The sequence below is a fragment of the Etheostoma cragini genome, chromosome 12, assembly GCF_013103735.1.
Source record: "Etheostoma cragini isolate CJK2018 chromosome 12, CSU_Ecrag_1.0, whole genome shotgun sequence".
In the NCBI taxonomy this organism is placed as follows: Eukaryota; Metazoa; Chordata; class Actinopteri; order Perciformes; family Percidae; genus Etheostoma; species Etheostoma cragini.
This window is the reverse complement of record NC_048418.1, coordinates 6,624,840-6,642,778: the sequence shown is the minus strand read 5'-3', so window position 1 is coordinate 6,642,778 and position 17,939 is coordinate 6,624,840. Positions and strand designations below refer to the sequence as shown.

The window sequence follows — 17,939 nt, the reverse complement described above, 5'->3', positions numbered from 1 at the left end:
AATGGTATTAGAGATACTGGGGTCAAGTCCCCCAGTACAATTTAAAATGGTTTTATTTATTTGGATTTTTCACATTTTATTTCTTATTTTATTTAAGTTGCATTCCTCAACTTTAAGGTTTAAATGCAGCTTCAAAGCTATTTATCAGAAAACAAAATAAAAAATACTGTCTTCTTTAGTTATTTGTTGGTAAGTAGTTACTGAGTCTAAAACTAGTACAATCTGCCTATAAAACACCACAATGTGTGTGTGTTTTTTTTTTTTTAATGTATAATGTAATTTACTTAAACATTGTGTTCTCAGTGGTAGCAATGGCCCTGGACTGATGAAGCTCTAAGTTTTTCCCCATAGGTCTTGGGGAGGCTACATTGATTCTCGATGAAAATCCTGGGGTTTGGGGGGGCCTGATTCGGAGGGGACTGGTGTGAGTGGTTGACGTGCAAATGTTTAGCCTACTGCCACGGATTTATTATACAGGCGCCTCCTCCCTCCAATCCATGGCCTGCTCTCCCAGACAGGCACACCCACCCCGCCGTCACTGTGGGAGAGCAGTTGGGCCTTCTGGGCTTCCTGGTCCTCGGCTCCGCCTCGCCTCGATCTGACCGGACGGCGAAAACACTTCTCAGTTAAAGAACAAAAGCACCAACGGATGGACCGAGGAGGACGAAGTAACGGCGACACAAATCCATACCTGAATCTCGCGGATTGAGGTATCTGCGCCCTATAAGGCAGGATTTAGCAGACGACTGAACTCTTACGAAAGACGACAAACTTGGTCGCCTCGCATCTTTGTATCTCGACCGTAATCCGACGAAGTGCTACATAAATAAGACAAGGGTCAAATCGACAGACGGACGGTATTGTTTCCCTGGTCCCCCTCGAAACTTCGGCCATAAAAAGCGGAGTGGCAGGGGGAGAACTCTGGGTTTCTTTTGTTGTATTTAGGCTCAAAAGGACCTCGGGGATAGCGGGTTATTTTGGCATTTTCGGTAAGTTTATTTTTGTGTTTCTCTGAAGCGTGTCTTACGGCCAAGTGCGCCTGTGCAGTGTGAAGCGTTTTAGTTAGTACGCCATGAAGGGGGAGACGCGGGCTGATATTGTGATTGCCACCGAGAGCAACTTTTTTTTTTTGCTTTTTGTTTCACTTAAACACAAATACAACGTATCAAACTCGTACAGTGCCTTAAAGTAAGACATCGAAGACAGGGGGGGGGGGGGGGGGGGGGGGGGGGGGGGGGGCAACACACGACCAAAGCCCTGTAGGTTTCAATGTGTCACGAATGACTAATACAGTGCTTTCATAAGTGTTTGCCAATGTTTTTCTGTGTACTTCAACATTTCCTGCGTGGCTCAAACTAGCATAATTGTTGGCCATGCGCAATGTTTCCCATGATGTCCCAACACCTTTTAAATGAAGAGTACATTAACTTGTAAGACACTGTTCAATAAGTTGTTACAAACGCCTTAATTTAATAAGGTAATAACCAATGAACAAAAACGTAAAAAGTGTTTTTGATGTTCTTATATTTAGCTCGAGATGTATTGAAATGTTGGCTTAACACCTGTTGCTTATGAACAAAAGTACATTCATGTAGGCTACGTTTCATGTCTCATAAGAAACATGAATACACTAATTTAGTAGTAATTTAGTGTGTAATATTGTTTAAGAGTGTGTAGAGTGCCTAGACTTGGACTTGAGTGTGACTACTGATTTTGTTCTTCCTCAGGTTTCTGTTGTGGTGTATGCCTTTGTGAAGAAGCTACACTCATCTTTTGGGACAGAGAACTTGGGAGTGGAACAAAGCCTGGCTGGGAAGGGGTGAGAAAGTAGGCTGTGATGGATTTCTCATAGATCCCCATTCCTCACGCACCCACCCTTTGCGACCAATCCCCCACTCACACAAAACAAAAGTCAGTCACTACACTTTGGGGGGAGGGGAACCCAGTCTGGACATAGTATACGACTAGTTTCACTGGGAGTTCAGAATAAGCAGTGCAAATTAGGGGGGAGGGGGAAACAGCTGTCAGATAATAAAGTTTTAGAATGGACGAGAACTGAAAGTTCTTAACACATCATAGTCTCTTTTGGCTGTACTCTTCAGAAGTTTTCCTGCTCGCAGTGATCTAATCTGTGAAGTGAAAACAGTTGAAACATGTAGAAAACCACTAAACCGGTGTTTTAATTGCTTTTCTAGGTGAAAGAGCCTATTTTGAAAACCCAGATGGCAACCTACAGTGAACATAATGGAAGAAATGGACTATTTACAGGCATAACAGGGCCTTCTGAAAAAGTATCAAAGACAGAATGTGAAGGAAAACGTGAAGCTAAACGCTCCTCCAAGGATTTGCGCCAGTCTGCCAGCTCAGCTGACAGCAATGTGAGTGGTGTGGCTAGTTTTACCACCAACCACAACTCTGTTGTGTGCCTGCCTCTTGTTTCAGAGGGACTGAAATTGGTATGGACACAGTCAGATCAAACCCGTGAACTTGACACAATCCCAGAGCTGGTCCAAGCCTTTAACTTATTTCCATATCCATCATCCTGTGAGGTTAGCACCCTGGCCCGGGTATGTGCCTTGCCACTGGACAAAGTTAAGGTGTGGTTTATGGTGCAGAGAATTAAATATGGTATCAGCTGGTCATCAGAGGAGATAGAGGAGACACGACAAAAGCTGGCGGTGCCGGAGCTTTGTGATGAGTATACTGAAACAAATGAGGAAGCCAAAGTAAAGAGCAAAAGCAGCAGCTGTGAGGAATTGGTAATTGAAGATAAGGATAGCAATGAAGTAGAGGGTGCTCTCTCTAGCCCCCAGAAGAAGAAACCAAAGTGTGAGTCACCAGATTCCTATAAACCAGCCAAACCCACTGCCCCGTGTTTCAGCTCCACCCTCCCACCTCCTCAGGATTCATACTTCTACCGCCCACCAGCAGACACGCCAGCAAGTACAGCAGCGGACGTCTCCCTTGATCTTTCCGAGTCATCTTCACGACAGCATCGTCATGGGCGCTACAAAAAATCGAAAGCTCAGCTTGCTGCCCTGCGAAAGAGCTTTCTGAGAGAGAACTGGCCGGCAGAGGCAGAGCTTAGACGTTTGCAGGATGAAACCGGGCTGAGCCGTAACGACATTCGTAAATGGTTCAGTGACAGCCGGTACCAGCTTAGGGTTGGCCGAGGAAGCCTTGCTGCAGCCCAGAACTACTCTCAACCCCCTGGAGGAAAACATGACCAACAAATTCAACCTCTCCCACTTATTACACAAAAGACAAGTCTAAATGGGGTGAAGGGCCAGGAGGGAGTCCGTAGCAATGGGATTAGAAATTCACATTTCTTTCAGACCTTTTTGTCAAACAGCCTGGAAGCATTTGGCGAAAGGGTCCTTGAGGCAGAAGGGTTTGATGTTCTGGAGGATCTGTCTGGTGATGGGGACAGTTTGAAAGATGAGGAACATAGTGAAGAGCAACCCCTACAACTGACAAAGACCTGCAAGATAGAGACAGATGAGCCGCAGGAACCATCAGGTATCTTAAAATCCTCTCCATACTCTTCCCCCTCTGGCAGTCCTCCACTGACTGTCTCACCGAATAAACCGCTTTTCAACAGCATCAGCACATCAAAGAAATCTGCTCCCTCAGCCAAAGCCAGTCCCTCAGAAACAACATGGCGTGTCTCAAAGACTCCCTCATCTACATCAACATCCCCTGCCCTCACTCCGGCTGGGCGACCGAGAAAGACTAAGGAGCAGTTGGATGTGTTAAAGCAGAACTTCTTACGCTGCCAGTGGCCCAAGAGTGAAGATTACACTGAACTTGTAAAGCTTACAGGTTTACCCCGGGCGGATGTTATTCAGTGGTTCGGGGATACACGGTATGCCGTTAAAAATGGCCAGCTGCGTTGGGTGAAGGGGGTCCGCGACCAATTCTTGGCAGAACTTGCAGCCCAGCAAAGTAGCAGCGGTTTAACTAATGGAAGTGGTTCTGGGACCTCTTCTCGGCCCGGGGGTAGCCGCAAACGAAAATCTCAAGCAAATGCAACAAGTGCAGATTCCCCTGACATCCAGCCACTGGTGACATATTACCTTTCAACAGGCCCGCTACACGAAAAAGACCTTGACTATCTATGCAAGAAATCCAGAATGAGCTACCAGCAAGTGCGAGATTGGTTTGCAGCTCAGGGTGTTGGGGAGACTGAAGAAAAGCCTATTGTTGCTGATTAGGATGCTGGAAACAGACTGTAGAACATTTCTAAAAGTTGGCAGCGCTCCATATCCTTTGCACCAGCGAGCATTGGTTTAAATTGCTTTACTTCGGCAGGTTTGTAACATCCGGTCTTTCCAATACAAGCCCAAAGTAAGGTTTGTGTTTTTATATGATACATTATCTGCTTATCGTAATATATTTTGGACTTGAATAATAATTGTGTTGCTGTAAATAGGACAGTAACCTGTACACTGGTTTGCTTTATTTTTTTGAGCTTATTTTTTTTATTTAGATATCACTACATCATTTTTAGCACGCTATTGTAGCAGTATGATTTAAACTGGTTGTGCTTCCGGTACCTGTCTATAGCAGACAACCGCTCTGGAAAAAGGTTTCTGTTGATGAATATGTTGACTAATAATCAATGTGTGTAATCATTCCTATTCAGCCAATAATTCCTTGTTGAGAAAAGCACACTGGACATGTACACTTTAAATTGACAACTTGCACTTTGGTTTTAGAGCCTGCTGCCATACTCATTAAATCCAATTATTTCACAAAATATTAGTTCCTAACTAAACCGTGTCATTCTTGATCTCTTAACACTGAAACCTATTATCATGACATTTGAAAACCGCATGGTACATCCAATTCTACTGATGTCTACAGCATATTTCTGAGACACATTCCCCTATTCTCCTGTAGACGCTCTGCTGTAATACTTGAGTTACTTTATACGTTGTCACATTTCTACCAGAAAAGGAGAACAGTACTAAGAAAGCAATCACATCCACATCATAGTCAAAAATCCCCAATTTATTTCTGATTTGCACTCAATAATTCAGTCAGTATTTTTTCTTAATAGCTTTAGGGTGTGACTTAATGGTTTATAATCTAGACAAACTAGATACAATGACGGACGGGGGTCCACTTACTGTATAAGTAGCAAAGGGTTTGAATCCAAAGAAAAAATACTTTTCTGCTAACTCGATTAGTAGTTATAGCACAAATTCTATACATTCAGGTCATCAGTTCAGAAAATCTCCACTCTAAAATACTTCTTGCTAGACCTACAAGGGGTGAAGTGGGCTTTAAGTAGAGTTTAGTTAATTAGAAATGTCTGAATAATGGTTAGATGACCATAATGTTGATAAAGCATTGTCTATCACTGTTTGTTTGGCATTCTATTAGTAATCAAAAGATAATGCAAGTGTCATACTGTGGGGAAATGTCCACAATGCTTTGTGTCTTCCTTAGCAGATGTTTTCCATGTATTTTATCCTGTTTGAATAATTTCTCATTTGCACAATTGTGTCACTGGAAACCAGTAAAGGATTTGCCTTTCTAATCATGTGCAAGCCATGTTTTTTTTGTGTGTGCTGTTATGACTCCACTTGATTCTGACACATTTAGTTTTCATCAAAGTATATTCTGTTGTGAGCAAAAAACAATAAGCAGAAATGGTTGTATTATAAGTTGACACAAAAAAAAGACCATTAATTAACCAATGATCATTAAGACAATGTGGCTAGTAATTCCCCAACAGAGGAACCACATGGCAACACCAGTATAACTTCCGTGTAAACTTAACAATTGTAAAATACCTATACTCAACAATGTACAAGACCTTCAGTCATTGGTGGCAACCGTTACTGGACTTTAAACAAATGTGTATCTCTAACAAAGACACAAGGGTCCTGATGTACACGCATATGGCTAAGGACTCCTTAACCGATAGACATGTTTGAGGCCATTTCATTAACGCCTGGGTGACCGTGTTGATAATCCACTCATAAACTGGAACTGGAAGACAGTAGGAGTCTGACGCTGAGATCTGGGGAAAACAGAAATGGACTGACTCACAATTACATGAGGAAAACCTTTCCATGGAGGTGAATTTCCTCATTGTGGGATGAGCAAAGTATTATCTAATCTATTGAAAATGCAGAAATGTGATACGTTTCCTCACGAGACAAAACTGTAAATCATTTCTTACCTTGTAGGAGTGCTAAAGGATGTGGGTGTTCCTTTTTAAAACAGAGGTGAAATGATTTTGATTAAAGATAGAATTTAATTAATTTCTGAGTTAATTAAGCACATCTTATCCACTTTAATCCCAACAGCTACGGTAGAGCTGCAAAAGCGTGTTTGCAACGACACTTACTGTGTACATGTTCATGAAGAGAACTATGGCTCAAAATAGAGGTAGCGGATCCAGGAGTCTGATAAAAACATAAACAGTTCCAAATATTGATTAAATTAGTGCTAATGAGGACCTGGTCTATGATTGTGTCATTATTGAGCATGAACATTTTGGAACTTGTAGTCTGACAAAAGCGATCTTTACTAAAGGTCCACTTATTAGCCTTCTATAGAGGTTTGACCCACATTTCAGTCTTCATCAGCTGATGGAGTTTGCAAGACGAGATGGCATCTTTTAACAGCATAACAAACTCCATCAGCTGAGCAAGACAGCAATATGAAATCTCCTCAAAAGCTTTAATAAAAGCTATTTAGTTAACCTAGAACTAAGATGTTTGTATTGCCAAACTGGTATATCTTATTTTAGTATTTCTGTTTCCAACATCTTAACATACTTACTGTGATGGCTAGATGGGGAGCTCTGTCTCTGGCCCACGCCTGAGACTCTGCTGAGCCTATGTAACTAAGACCCAGACATGTTTGAGCATTAAATATTTTGCAGTCCTTTTATAAAGAGTAGATGTGATGATGTTGCATATACAAAATGACATCCACCAGAACATGACAATGTTAAACATACCTCATAGTTCTTGAACGAGGGGTAACTGGTAAAAGAAGACATGGACACACTCTTCATTAACTCTGCTGAAAATATTTGAAATGTGCTACCTAAAACAAAACATTAACTGTAACAACTTAACACAGAGTTTACCTGGAGAGGTGACGGCCACAGGTAGTGACACCCTTTGAGTGCTATATATGGGACAACACGTTATTACCCAATCGTTTTAAAAAATGTAGTATTGGAATGTTTGTTATTAAACCGAATAGTCCTAAAATATAAATTGTTTTTACCCATCTATATGAAACTGTCCTGGAGAAACCTGTGGCAAACAGAAAGTGTGCAGGCTAAATTAGATATTTAACTTATTACCTGAACATTTTCATTTTTGGCAACATGAACTTTACCTTTATTGGACTTCTGGAACACTTACCCTTCGCTGAGAAAGTGGCTTTTTCAAATCAGCAGTCTCTCTTTTCAGATTTGAAAGCTGCTTTTTTAAGTCAGTATTTTCTCTTTTCAGCTCGGAGAGTTGCCTTATGATGACATATGTGGAATTAATAGGGTTGCATTGGGGGGGGGGTCATTTACACAGTCACAGAGGAACAATAACAAATACTTAAAGTACCTGTAACCATGCTCAGTGACTTCCTTCAGATGCCTTTCCAGTTCAACGGACTTATGCTTGAAGTGTGCCGTGACTCTCTCCATCTGTGTCCGCTGAAAAAGTGCAATCTGAGGAGCATGAAGACCTCACAATCAAATCTTCTTTCAGTGAAAATACTACATGATGTAAATCAACTTTGGGTTTTGGATTAAAGCTCAGTGATGCTTCTATGACAATGGCAATTTGTAATGCTTTTAATCTCATATCTAATATAATATCTGATGCAATATGTTGTTAATGGACTTAATGAGGGGTGAGGGGTTAATTGACTGGCTGCTCTGACATTTAACATCCCTGAATAGCAATTAAAAATGACTGCAGTGACGAAGCTTGGGTGGCCGTTGCTGAGGAGACAGACCTGTGAAGTGTGCTCCAGACATGACTGGAGGAGCTTCACAGGGTCCTTGAAAAACACCTTTTCCTGTGGCTTCATCTGAGATTTAAAAAAAATGATTAATAATAAGAATAATGTGTACAAATATAATGAGTTGGCTATGTAAAATAAGTTAATTCTCTGTTGGTGGCATTGGACAGTAACCTGCAGTGAAGAATGGCAAACTCACCAACCTCATCTGTGATAGGCAGGTAACTGCAGCTGGCCCCACATACACTGCACTGCTCTGTGGGAAAAGACATGATCACTAGAAGCACAACTAGCCAGAAACTGTCTCATTTGAGCCATGATATTAAATAGTTAATTTATCATTTATATTTATATTTATATAATTGTGGAAGTAAACTGACTTGACATATAATTATCTTACGAGATTGAATGCATGCTTCACAGCAAATGTGGCCACAGCTGGACACAGCAAACTTCGACCCTCTCCTTGTGAAGCACTGATTACAGTGGAACCAGTCCATTTGAAGTCCAGTGGGTTGTTTCCTCCTCTGCAAACACAATGTTACAATACATAAATGTGATCATGTAAAATAAATAACTCTACACCCCCATAGGTATGTGGACACCCCTCGGCACATACTTTTGAGTAATTTTTCCTGGTGTGGACTTTACCATTTCAACATAATATCCCCCTGAACAACATTAATGCTAGAAATGCCCCCAGTTTTTAAATGACATGTTCAAAAGGTGTCAGATGTAGAGCTGAAGATATTAATCGATCAATCAATTACTTTTTAACCATTAAATTAATTGTCAACTTTTTGGATAATCTACTATTCGGCTTGAGTTTTCTTTATCTAGTTCCAGCTTCTTAATGTGGATATTAGTAGATTCTTCACTCCTCTATGAGTATCCACGGTATACGGTCTCTAAGTTGTGGACAAAACAAGACATTTGAGGACGTCATCTTGGGCTTTGGAAAACACTGATTGACATTTTTTACCATCTTCTGGCATTTTATTGACCAAACTACTAATCGATTAATGGACAGATCGACAATTCAATTGAGTTGCTGTAGCGTTAGTTAGTTCCACACATGCATAGCCTACGTGCCCATGTAGGGTCCAGTAACGTTCCTTGTTTGAAGACGAGTGTTAACTGGATTATTTTTCCTACAAATTACACAATGTAAATGTATCACACTCAACCATTTTAGCATGAAGTAATTCTGCAACAACACAATGCTAACCGTTCTTACGTATCCACGATGCTAACAGGTTAGCTAACGCTAGCTAGCTTAATTGTAGAAAAATAACGTTGTTTGGCAGGCTACTGACGAGAGGGAAAGAAACTGACTCAACTTTCATTGCATTTTGGCTAGAAGATATGTTCTCTCGTGTTATTTGCCAACATTACCTGTCGGGCTGCTCAAAAGTATTATCTAACAAACGTTTTCACCCGGCTCAGTAGACCAATCCCGCCTCGGTTGAAGTACAAATAGCGGGCATCTTTGTTGGAATTGGCTGTTGGAGTAAAGGCCAGTTTCTAAATTTAAAGAGCCAACCTTCCCCCCCCCAAAAAAAGTAAATGTCAATGTAATTTAGTACGGTGTCAGTGTTAAATGTAACCAATTGACAGGCTAATTCATACTTACAAATGTGTGTATTTGATAGGCAGTTGATTTAAAACCCCATTGCTTATTTTTCTACAATTACAGCAACTGAAAAACCATTCCTTGGGTGAGATGCTCATAGCATAGAGTCTAACAAGAAGGCCTGGACCTGACGAAAATCAAGTTATGCCATCCAGATTTGTTTGTGGGTGAAGCAACCCATGATTAGCATAAACATTGTCACCTTGGGAATTCAGTTTTAAACTGATCTACATTTAGGTCAACTTGGAACAGGTCCAAAGTTCTTGGTGCAAGGGAGCTGTAAGCATCTCACCCAAGGAATGAGTTTTCAGTTGATGTCAGGAAAACATGAGTCATGAAATTAAGCACTTTGAGAATCACAAAACAAACTTAATCATTTGAGCTGTCAAGTAAAATGCAGTTCTCTTTAATGGCCACATTACAATCTGAATGTCACACTGAAATAAAAATCCAAGCAAGATTGTAGGACCCATCCTGGAGCCAAGCCTGTTTGAGAGAAAGAAAAAAGTTTAGTTGAGGTTAAAAGTATATATATTTCAAATGCACAACAACTTACCCACCTTAGATACTTCAGGAATTCTGATCAGTAATGATAAGCGGCCCAAGGACTGCTTTTTCCAATATTTCATGCTTCCCTGGGAGGAAAAAAAAATATATATATAAAAGTTCAGTACAGCACAATGAGACAAGTTTTATAAAGCAGAAGTTGTGTAGATACCTGTTGCTATACTCCTTGTCCTCCTGGACTTGCAGCTAGAGTCACAGCAGTCACACATGTAGCTTAACGCCGAGTTGTCCAGCAGCTGCCAACTGAGTTGATCAATAACGAGTCATTCAAAATGGTTGCATGGACATGTTATTTAATCCTGATTCCAACATGCTGTAGTGTGTCGGAATCACTCAAGACCTCAGTCATTAAAAACAAGTTGATCTCTTTACCCATGCTTTTTGACGTAGTGGCAGGCCTTTTTGGTGTCATCAAGACCATTGGGCTCCCAAGCTACAAGATTGCAGTGTATAAACACCTGTTGTGGAGTTAAAGAGTGCAGGTTGCATGGCATAGAAGTTCAGTATTTAAAGTCTTTCATCTAAAAAGGATTAACATGCATAGTCTAGAATTGAAAGTAGTTTACCTCTTCGCCGAGAGCAAACCTAAAGGCTTGAAGAGAAAGGCGGATCTCTGAGGTTTTTTGCCTCGGCTCAAACCTGGACCGCGATGTTGTGCTGTCCATGAGACACCTGTGTGGTTAAAAGTTGTTTTAATTTTTCCAGACAAAAAGCAAGTCATTCCAGCATTTTTATGGCCAGTGGAACAGGAGTACCCCTTGTTGGTGATTATTGGATATATACTGCTTTCAGGCTGCAGCTCCAGTGTGTTAGCTGCTACGCATTCCTCAAGAAACAGCAGCATGGGCTGATGGTTCCTCTGTGCTACACTTGCCATGATGGGGATCATGGAGCCCAGAGGAAAGACAGTAGATGTAGCAGGGCCTGAGAAGTCATCTACAGCAGTAGACAGAGGAGAGTCAGTAAAGTTAAAGTTACTGAGAGCTTCATTTCCCATGATGTTGTCTTTTTTTTTCTTCTTTTTTTTTACCCACCATTCATGAGGCCAATGTGGAACACAAGATCTCCAAACCCGTAGGTAGTAAACACTGGTTCATAAAGCAGAGGATACCAGTTGTCAGGCCTGCACGAAATAAAGCAGAGTGAACTCCTGCTGCCATTTAACATCTGTCTATGTAGACCATTGTAGTAGTACGAACACAAACCTCTGAAAAGTACAGACAACTGGGTGACTGTAGGCCACAAAGCGAGAATCAGAAGAAACGTATGTCAGGTCATTGGTGTACATCAGCTGATCCCCAGTAACCTATGGAAGACAAGTGTCACTAAAGCTGTAGAAATACTGGACTGAAAGTTTGCTGGTATTACTGTGATACTCACCATTCTCCTGAAGTTACATTCATTGAAAGCCACATTGAAAACCACATCCCTGGCTGAAAAGCTGGTAGGAAAACAACTACCCAGACGAAAGAGCGATAGATCAGCCTGGGATTTGCTCTCCGTCCACACCAGCCTCACAAAATCTGGCATACAGTCCAGTTTCATGTCTGTGAGGATACAATCACAAATAACTCAAGTTAATACCCAATTTCAGATAAAGATGATAAATCGTCTTACATTCCACCACAACATTACCTGCATAGACAGACACGGCTGCTGACAAGCTCAAAAGCAGGGCAATTTGCCAAGAGAAAGCCATCATGACTGATACCGACTGGTGACACTTAGGGTGCTTTTATTTTGTTTGACTGGGAGACGTTAATCAAGAAAACCGCTTTCACCTGGTGTGTGTCAACAGTCTCAGCTGCAGCGGCCATCAATCTAATTACAGCTTGGAAATTAACTCATTGCATCACACACGAGACCCATTTCATTTTGATACGGTGCAGCTTGATCACCGGCATGGGAACCAATGTCATGTTTTGTGCAAACGTGTTACTTTTCATAATTTACATAAAAAGACATCATGAAGTGAAATATCACACATATCTTTTTTTAAAGATATTTTTGGGGCATTTTTAGCCTTTATTTTTGACCAGACAGCTGAAGATATAAAGGGGAGAGAAAGGGGGAATGACATGCACACGGGCACAGGTTGGAGTCAAACCCTGGCCTGCTGCATCGAGGACCAAACCTCTACATGTGGACGGCCACTTTACCAACTGAGCTATTTGGCCGCCCACACGTATGTTTAAACATGTACCGTGCTTACATCGTTTACCATGTATTAGCATAAAAGAATCCCACCGATAGGCAAGGTGAGGATACAAGGTAGTAACCTCAAACGGTTTCTTTGCCGGTGCAACCATACTGCAGGCATTGCATACTGGTTGAGTTGTAAACAGTGGGATCAGTGTATAGTTGCAGTTTTATCTTCAACACTTACACTCATATGCTGATTTAAATTGTATGGCCAGAAAGTAAGAATACCCTATGCTACTATGAAATGCAGGGCATTGGAGGCCAAGATTGCATTTGTCAAATTGTTTTACATAATGTAAACCGGAACTCTTTAATAGGTTTTCAATCTGATACATTTGTTGCAATGCTGCATTGGGGTGTTATCAGAATGTATGGCTTGATTTTCAGCAAAGGTTTTAGTCTGTATCCTGATTCATGAGTTAAATCTTGTAAAGCATATGGGCTTCACTCTAAACATGGGTCCAAGTGCCACATCGTAATTGAAACAGTCTCTTCAGAGACTAATAATTCAGCGGTTCCTTTAACTGTACAGCCAAGATTTGGAGTCTGTTGGATTTTAAACTAAAACTAGTGCTGGAAGCGATTAGTTTACAGGCTTTGATATTTACCCCATAGCCAGTAATTGTGTAGCATGTTACAGCTCAGATATGAGACAGACTTTAACATCTAGAAACTTATACTGCATCACTCCCTGGATTGATATAGCAAGACAGCGTTTTATAAAATAAAGAGTGTAAGCTCACTGAAGTTCACAAAGTTTATTTGTACAGAGGGTTAAGATTTATGACAGACAATTCAAGTTTGTCAGTTTCATATCCTGTAAAGCTGATAAATAGTCTTGTAAGTCAGGAGGCCGAGGTCATCTGCTACTGGCCCCTCTGTTGTGATCATGTCCATCTTGGGCGGGGCCTTCTGTTGAGAACTTAATTTGTTGTCCATATCCAATTTCAGGCACTTGTTTAACGAAACCGTTTCAGGACATAAAGACCCTAAATGCTTATCATTGCACCTCAGCTCCAGTAAGAGACACCTCCAACATGTCGTGGACGTTTGAGTCCAACGGATCAATTATGATCAGCGGTCCCAACACAGAATTGTGACTAAAGGCGTTGGATTCTGAAATGGGAGAGAAAAAAAATTGCTTCATTAGAAAAAAAAAAAAAAAAAAAAAACGCACACAAAAAAGGTAAATTTAAAAAAGAAATTGGCAGACAAGTGATACCCCATTCAATATCTCTTTTTGAACGAGGTGTGCAGGATGAATCACAGCAGCTACAGACGGAACTCTTAGAGCGGTCATCAAATAGTTCCCATCTGAAAACAGGAGCAATTATAGAGCATTATCAGCATTGTGTTTTACACAAGTTAGGCATACTGGCCTGAGATTTCAGGTTTCAAAAAAAAAAAAAGCAACGTTAACAGTAGCTCTGTGATCCGTATCCACGACATTTCACTTCCTGCACTGTCTGTTGCTACCTTCCGCTTTCTTTGTGTTGGACTAGGTTTAGCTGCTCCTCAGATCTCTGCAGGGGTAGAGATAGCTAAACTGTCCAATCGGAGTTTTGTTGCATAATTAACCAACTTACAATAGTCAGTTGTGTTGGGTTTCTGTTTCTTTTGAGGAAATCTTGGCGCAATTACCCAATTCTCATTAACAATTTAGTGCAGTCAAATAAACTGTAGTTACATTTTTATACAATCAGTGCTGGATAAAAGTTAGGATAGTTCGGTATTTAAGATGTGTTATTCAGTCATGCTTTATGTTAAAAACCGATAAAATATATACTTTCCTCCAGCTTCAGTGCCATCGATGTCATTGAACTTTAAGCAAGAAGGTCAATATTTTTCTAAATGTCTTAAATGATTTTTTTAATTACCTCCGATTTTCCTTTACATATTGGCAAGCTTTCTTGCTTTCGTCAAGAGCTTCAGGATCCCATGCAACCAGTTTACAGTGAATGTACACCTGAGGAGCACAAAAAAGCAATGTTTGTTATGAACAAGTTAGTTCCTACAGCAGTTACCATTTACCCTCTCACCTCCTGTCCAAGACCAAACTTGAAGGACTGCAGTGAAAGGATGAGTGCAGACGAGTGGTAGCGAGGGAGGAACACAGAGTTTGTCTTCATGCTCTCCAAAAGACACCTGAAGAAATGTAAAATTCAAGCTATAGACCTTTAATTCCAGGAAACACTTGGGAAAACGAATCCATATCTAAAATAATACCCCTTATTGCCAATGATGGGGTAAACTGGGCTGTCGAGCTGCAGCTCTGGTGTAGTGGCGGCCACACATTCCTCCATGAGCAACAGCAAGGGTTGGTGGGATTTCTGCTCCACTGCCGCCCATATTGGCATGAACGAGCCGAGAGGGATGACATTTGTCTTTGCTACACTTGTTAATTGCTCTGTAAAAGGAAAGTAAAAAAAAACAAAAAGGATTAGAAAGTGTCTTTGGGTATCCCTTTGTATTTGGTCCTCTGAGAACTCACCATTGAGGAGTTCCATGTGGAAGACTAGCCTGCCTCGGCCTTCAGTAAAACTGGATCCAGAGTGCAGGAAAGTGGGGACCCACCCCACAGTACTAAAATATAATGAAAACATTTTCTCATCTCACATTCCAACTTTAAACTGACATTTTATTCATGGAGACTCCTACCTTTTATAAGCACACTCAATGGGATACACAAAGGCAGCAGGTGTTGACTTTTTATGTGGTCTGAAAGTCAGCTCATTTTGATAGAGGAGATGCTTTCCTTTCATCTGTAGAAAAACCATGTATTACGACACTAAAGAGGCTGGTGTTTAAGTAAAAAAAAAAAAAAAAGGTGACATTACCTGTCTTTTAAACCTGCAGTCAACTAGATGGTAGTTGAAGTGTATTTCCCCCTCGCCATTGGGTAAAACATTAAATTTAGATGGTAAGCAGCTTCCAAGGAAGAAGCGAGCTGCATATGGCACCAACTCCACATTTATCCTCCATGTGATTCTTACTGAGTCTTCTTCACAGACTACTTGGATATCTGCAAGCAAATTCTCATGACATCAGTTTTTGAAACACTAAGCTAAGGTTAATGACACATTACAACACACACGTGCAAATACCTGTAGTGGCATCAGTTGTTGCAAAAACAGCCATGATGATCACACCAAAGTACAGCTGAGCCGCCATGACTGAATGATTCAGGTCACACTGGAAGTGTTACTATTTGTAGACTTCCTGCCAAATTAGCGTAATGATTAACATCTGTGTAGTTGTAGGCCTGCTCTTCAACACACTGAGCTGTTTTTGTCCATTCTCACAATTTCACGTACAGTTTATTGCAGTGTTCATTTTGACAACTTCTAAATGAAGAGGAACACAACTGTATCTTTATTCAAGTAGTTTTTTGTACTTAGAGTAGGCTAGCCTACGATTCTGATTTGTGTACCTTACTTTATACCTCTACTTTGTTACATTTCAGAGGGAAATGTTATATTTATTGTACTGCATTCATTTAACACCTCGGGCACGTTCAATCTGAAAACTGTGTGTTGAATTGTTTCCTCGGAATGGTGTGTTAAGTTTTTGAGATAATCCCGACAGTTAAATACTCCTTGTTTATTGGCTGTGTCACAGTTGCTAGCCAATCAGCAGAGAGGTATCTGTAAACTTGAGGTACATAAAAAGGCAGAGTGTTTATTGAGAACACAACAGGGTGTTCAACACCCCCCCATTTCAGTTAAAAAAACAATGTGTTGCTGTGTTTTGTCGGGGCTGAACACGGCCCTAGTTATTAATTATTTTACAGAATAATATTTGACACAGGCTACACAACGTGGCCAGTTTATAAAACTATACAATGATTCAGATGGAATTACTCTACAGTAAGTTTTAAAATTAGCTCCACCTGGACAAGCTACAATATTAAAATGCTTACATATTACTGCCAGTAGTAATGATCCATTAATGGAAAAGCACACTTTTTCTTTTTGCTAATATTTTAATTCTTTTTCTTGGGAGAAATGTTTCTTTGAATTGTAGTGAAATATTTCTAAAGCGTGATATTGTAAAAACAAAACAAATTCTAAGTAAGTTATGTATGCCTAAATATTGCTCTCCATGTAAAAGCTGCTGTGAGTTTAGAAATTGCTGGTTTCCTTTTTCCTTTTCTTTTCTTTTTTTTTTTTTGTATCAGAGCGGAACCACCTTTCTGTGTTGTTTAACGCCATCCCGTCCGGAGCGTTTAGCGTTGTACACAGGAAGTAAATTCAAGTCAGACAGAGAAGGAGGTTGTAATTTGCAAGTATATCAAGTGTTTTGGTCAGTTAATAGTTCATATTATTTCGAGTTGTTGTTCATTGTTTATTCAAGATGCTGATCAAAGTTAAGGTAAGACCATTGTTGTATGTACGCTTACACGCGACGCTGGCTCGTCGCCGCTGTTGGGTTAACGTTAGCCCGCTAACACAACTGACCCGGTTCGCTGATTTATTTTTTGGCCGGGGGCAGTAATTTATTATAATGTAGCTAACGTACACGTATATCATTTTTTGCTAAACCATTTCAAAACGTCTGCCTGGTTTTTGGCTCAATATTAAGTGGACTACCAACTAGCTATTCTCATGCTGCTGTTTTGGTCAACGCTTATCGCCGTTCAGTAGCTATGTTGTTATTTGATAGCTTGCTAACTTAAACGCATCACCAAAGCAGGTTAGCCTATCCTTGGCCGGTGTTGCACAAAACGTGGGACCTTTCGGATTCCGTTAAGCTGCAGGATAGTAGACCACTACTATACACCAGTTTCTGTTATTACACTACATCTTAATCTGCTGGTTGATCACCAGAAATTTGGTGATTTTTATCATCAGGCGAAATGCCACACATTCTCTGGAACTTAGCTTCTCCATTGTAGCTAAATATTTGCAGGTGTCGGTTTTTATATCCTTGGAATGAAATGTGTGAACAATGCATTGACAATACAGCTTAACATCTGAGGGGTCACATTATTTGGTGTACAGGACAGGTTTTTTTCCCCTCCATGTGAAGTCTGCCTTGTGTTGATTCTGAAGTAGTGTTAGACTGTGTGATTTCAGAAACCAAAGCTGGTGGTGTGACTATGTAATTATGTTTCAGACTCTCACTGGGAAAGAAATCGAGATCGACATTGAGCCCACAGACAAGGTGACATATAAGAGAGAAATTACACACTGACCTGTATTCTGTTGACTCTCGAGGCACCCTATCATTACTAAAAGTCTTGTTTGTATGTACATGAAGGTGGAGCGAATTAAAGAGAGGGTGGAAGAGAAGGAGGGGATCCCCCCGCAGCAACAGAGACTCATCTACAGTGGAAAACAGATGTAAGTTCCAACATTAACTTATCTTGCTCTGTAGTCACTGTGAGATGCTGTTATTTCTCCACAAGTCTTCTCTAAACCATCTTTTGCTCTCTCCTGTTTTCTTTTGCTCCCAGGAATGATGAGAAGACAGCTGCAGACTACAAGATCCAGGGAGGCTCAGTGCTCCATCTTGTGTTGGCGCTAAGAGGCGGCTCAACGCTCCA

At 40.7% G+C, this 17,939-nt stretch overlaps 5 protein-coding genes across 10 annotated transcripts in view; 2 read left to right on the top strand and 3 right to left on the bottom strand.

Moving 5' to 3' along the window:
- Positions 1 to 506: 506 nt before the first annotated feature.
- On the top strand, positions 507 to 5,545 carry homeza (homeobox and leucine zipper encoding a). Of its 5 annotated transcripts, none has more exons than XM_034887011.1 (3): positions 507 to 989; positions 1,728 to 1,827; positions 2,196 to 5,545. In XM_034887011.1, the coding sequence occupies exon 3, from the start codon at positions 2,223 to 2,225 to the stop codon at positions 4,212 to 4,214; it is 1,992 nt and encodes a 663-aa protein (XP_034742902.1). In that variant the 5' UTR covers positions 507 to 989; positions 1,728 to 1,827; positions 2,196 to 2,222; the 3' UTR covers positions 4,215 to 5,545. The 5 variants fall into 5 exon arrangements, with proteins under 5 accessions (XP_034742902.1, XP_034742903.1, XP_034742904.1 ...); XM_034887012.1 differs by having other exon boundaries at positions 1,728 to 1,911; XM_034887013.1 differs by having other exon boundaries at positions 508 to 710; positions 1,728 to 1,819.
- On the bottom strand, positions 5,269 to 9,529 carry LOC117953742 (RING finger protein 212B-like). Of its 2 annotated transcripts, none has more exons than XM_034887019.1 (13): positions 9,388 to 9,529; positions 8,393 to 8,519; positions 8,196 to 8,248; positions 7,987 to 8,061; positions 7,590 to 7,696; positions 7,395 to 7,500; positions 7,255 to 7,283; positions 7,112 to 7,152; positions 6,980 to 7,004; positions 6,799 to 6,862; positions 6,362 to 6,419; positions 6,194 to 6,224; positions 5,269 to 6,031 (listed from the first exon to the last, which is right to left on the bottom strand). In XM_034887019.1, exons 2-13 carry the CDS (start codon positions 8,490 to 8,492, stop codon positions 5,956 to 5,958), a joined length of 765 nt encoding a protein of 254 aa, XP_034742910.1. In that variant the 5' UTR covers positions 8,493 to 8,519; positions 9,388 to 9,529; the 3' UTR covers positions 5,269 to 5,955. The 2 variants fall into 2 exon arrangements, with proteins under 2 accessions (XP_034742910.1, XP_034742909.1); XM_034887018.1 differs by lacking the exon at positions 9,388 to 9,529 and adding an exon at positions 9,333 to 9,353 and having other exon boundaries at positions 7,395 to 7,497.
- Positions 9,530 to 9,998: 469 nt separating this feature from the next.
- On the bottom strand, positions 9,999 to 11,939 carry LOC117953740 (zona pellucida sperm-binding protein 3-like). Its single transcript, XM_034887016.1, has 10 exons — positions 11,828 to 11,939; positions 11,573 to 11,739; positions 11,398 to 11,498; positions 11,227 to 11,315; positions 10,948 to 11,128; positions 10,759 to 10,864; positions 10,565 to 10,650; positions 10,344 to 10,435; positions 10,186 to 10,260; positions 9,999 to 10,111 (listed from the first exon to the last, which is right to left on the bottom strand). Exons 1-9 carry the CDS (start codon positions 11,892 to 11,894, stop codon positions 10,196 to 10,198), a joined length of 954 nt encoding a protein of 317 aa, XP_034742907.1. The 5' UTR covers positions 11,895 to 11,939; the 3' UTR covers positions 9,999 to 10,111; positions 10,186 to 10,195.
- A 1,312-nt stretch (positions 11,940 to 13,251) lies between these two features.
- On the bottom strand, positions 13,252 to 15,690 carry zp3f.2 (zona pellucida glycoprotein 3f, tandem duplicate 2). Its single transcript, XM_034887015.1, has 9 exons — positions 15,499 to 15,690; positions 15,232 to 15,416; positions 15,053 to 15,156; positions 14,886 to 14,977; positions 14,621 to 14,801; positions 14,434 to 14,539; positions 14,272 to 14,360; positions 13,617 to 13,708; positions 13,252 to 13,510 (listed from the first exon to the last, which is right to left on the bottom strand). Exons 1-9 carry the CDS (start codon positions 15,563 to 15,565, stop codon positions 13,395 to 13,397), a joined length of 1,032 nt encoding a protein of 343 aa, XP_034742906.1. The 5' UTR covers positions 15,566 to 15,690; the 3' UTR covers positions 13,252 to 13,394.
- An 872-nt stretch (positions 15,691 to 16,562) lies between these two features.
- nedd8l (NEDD8 ubiquitin like modifier, like) overlaps positions 16,563 to 17,939 on the top strand; it is a 1,709-nt gene continuing 332 nt past the window's right edge. Inside the window, exons 1-4 of the mRNA XM_034888141.1 lie at positions 16,563 to 16,765; positions 17,510 to 17,557; positions 17,654 to 17,736; positions 17,850 to 17,939. The exon at positions 17,850 to 17,939 is cut by the window's right edge and continues 332 nt beyond it. Coding sequence (XP_034744032.1) covers positions 16,748 to 16,765; positions 17,510 to 17,557; positions 17,654 to 17,736; positions 17,850 to 17,939 — 239 coding nt within the window. The 5' untranslated portion in view covers positions 16,563 to 16,747. The remainder of the gene's footprint in view (positions 16,766 to 17,509; positions 17,558 to 17,653; positions 17,737 to 17,849) is intronic.

Coding starts and splice junctions, on each gene's coding strand:
- homeza (XM_034887011.1), top strand. CDS start 2,223: ATGGCAACCTACAGTGAACATAATGGAAGAAATGGACTATTTACAGGC.
- LOC117953742 (XM_034887018.1), bottom strand. Junction 7,284..7,394: donor AGCCACTTTCTCAGCGAAGG/GTAAGTGTTCCA, acceptor TGTTTGCCACAG/GTTTCTCCAGGACAGTTTCA. Junction 6,225..6,361: donor TCTTCATGAACATGTACACA/GTAAGTGTCGTT, acceptor TGTTTTAAAAAG/GAACACCCACATCCTTTAGC.
- LOC117953740 (XM_034887016.1), bottom strand. CDS start 11,894: ATGATGGCTTTCTCTTGGCAAATTGCCCTGCTTTTGAGCTTGTCAGCA. Junction 11,740..11,827: donor AGCCGTGTCTGTCTATGCAG/GTAATGTTGTGG, acceptor GTATCCTCACAG/ACATGAAACTGGACTGTATG. Junction 11,316..11,397: donor GTTGTCTGTACTTTTCAGAG/GTTTGTGTTCGT, acceptor TATTTCGTGCAG/GCCTGACAACTGGTATCCTC.
- zp3f.2 (XM_034887015.1), bottom strand. CDS start 15,565: ATGGCGGCTCAGCTGTACTTTGGTGTGATCATCATGGCTGTTTTTGCA. Junction 14,978..15,052: donor ATTGAGTGTGCTTATAAAAG/GTAGGAGTCTCC, acceptor ATTATATTTTAG/TACTGTGGGGTGGGTCCCCA. Junction 13,511..13,616: donor AAAAAGAGATATTGAATGGG/GTATCACTTGTC, acceptor CTCCCATTTCAG/AATCCAACGCCTTTAGTCAC.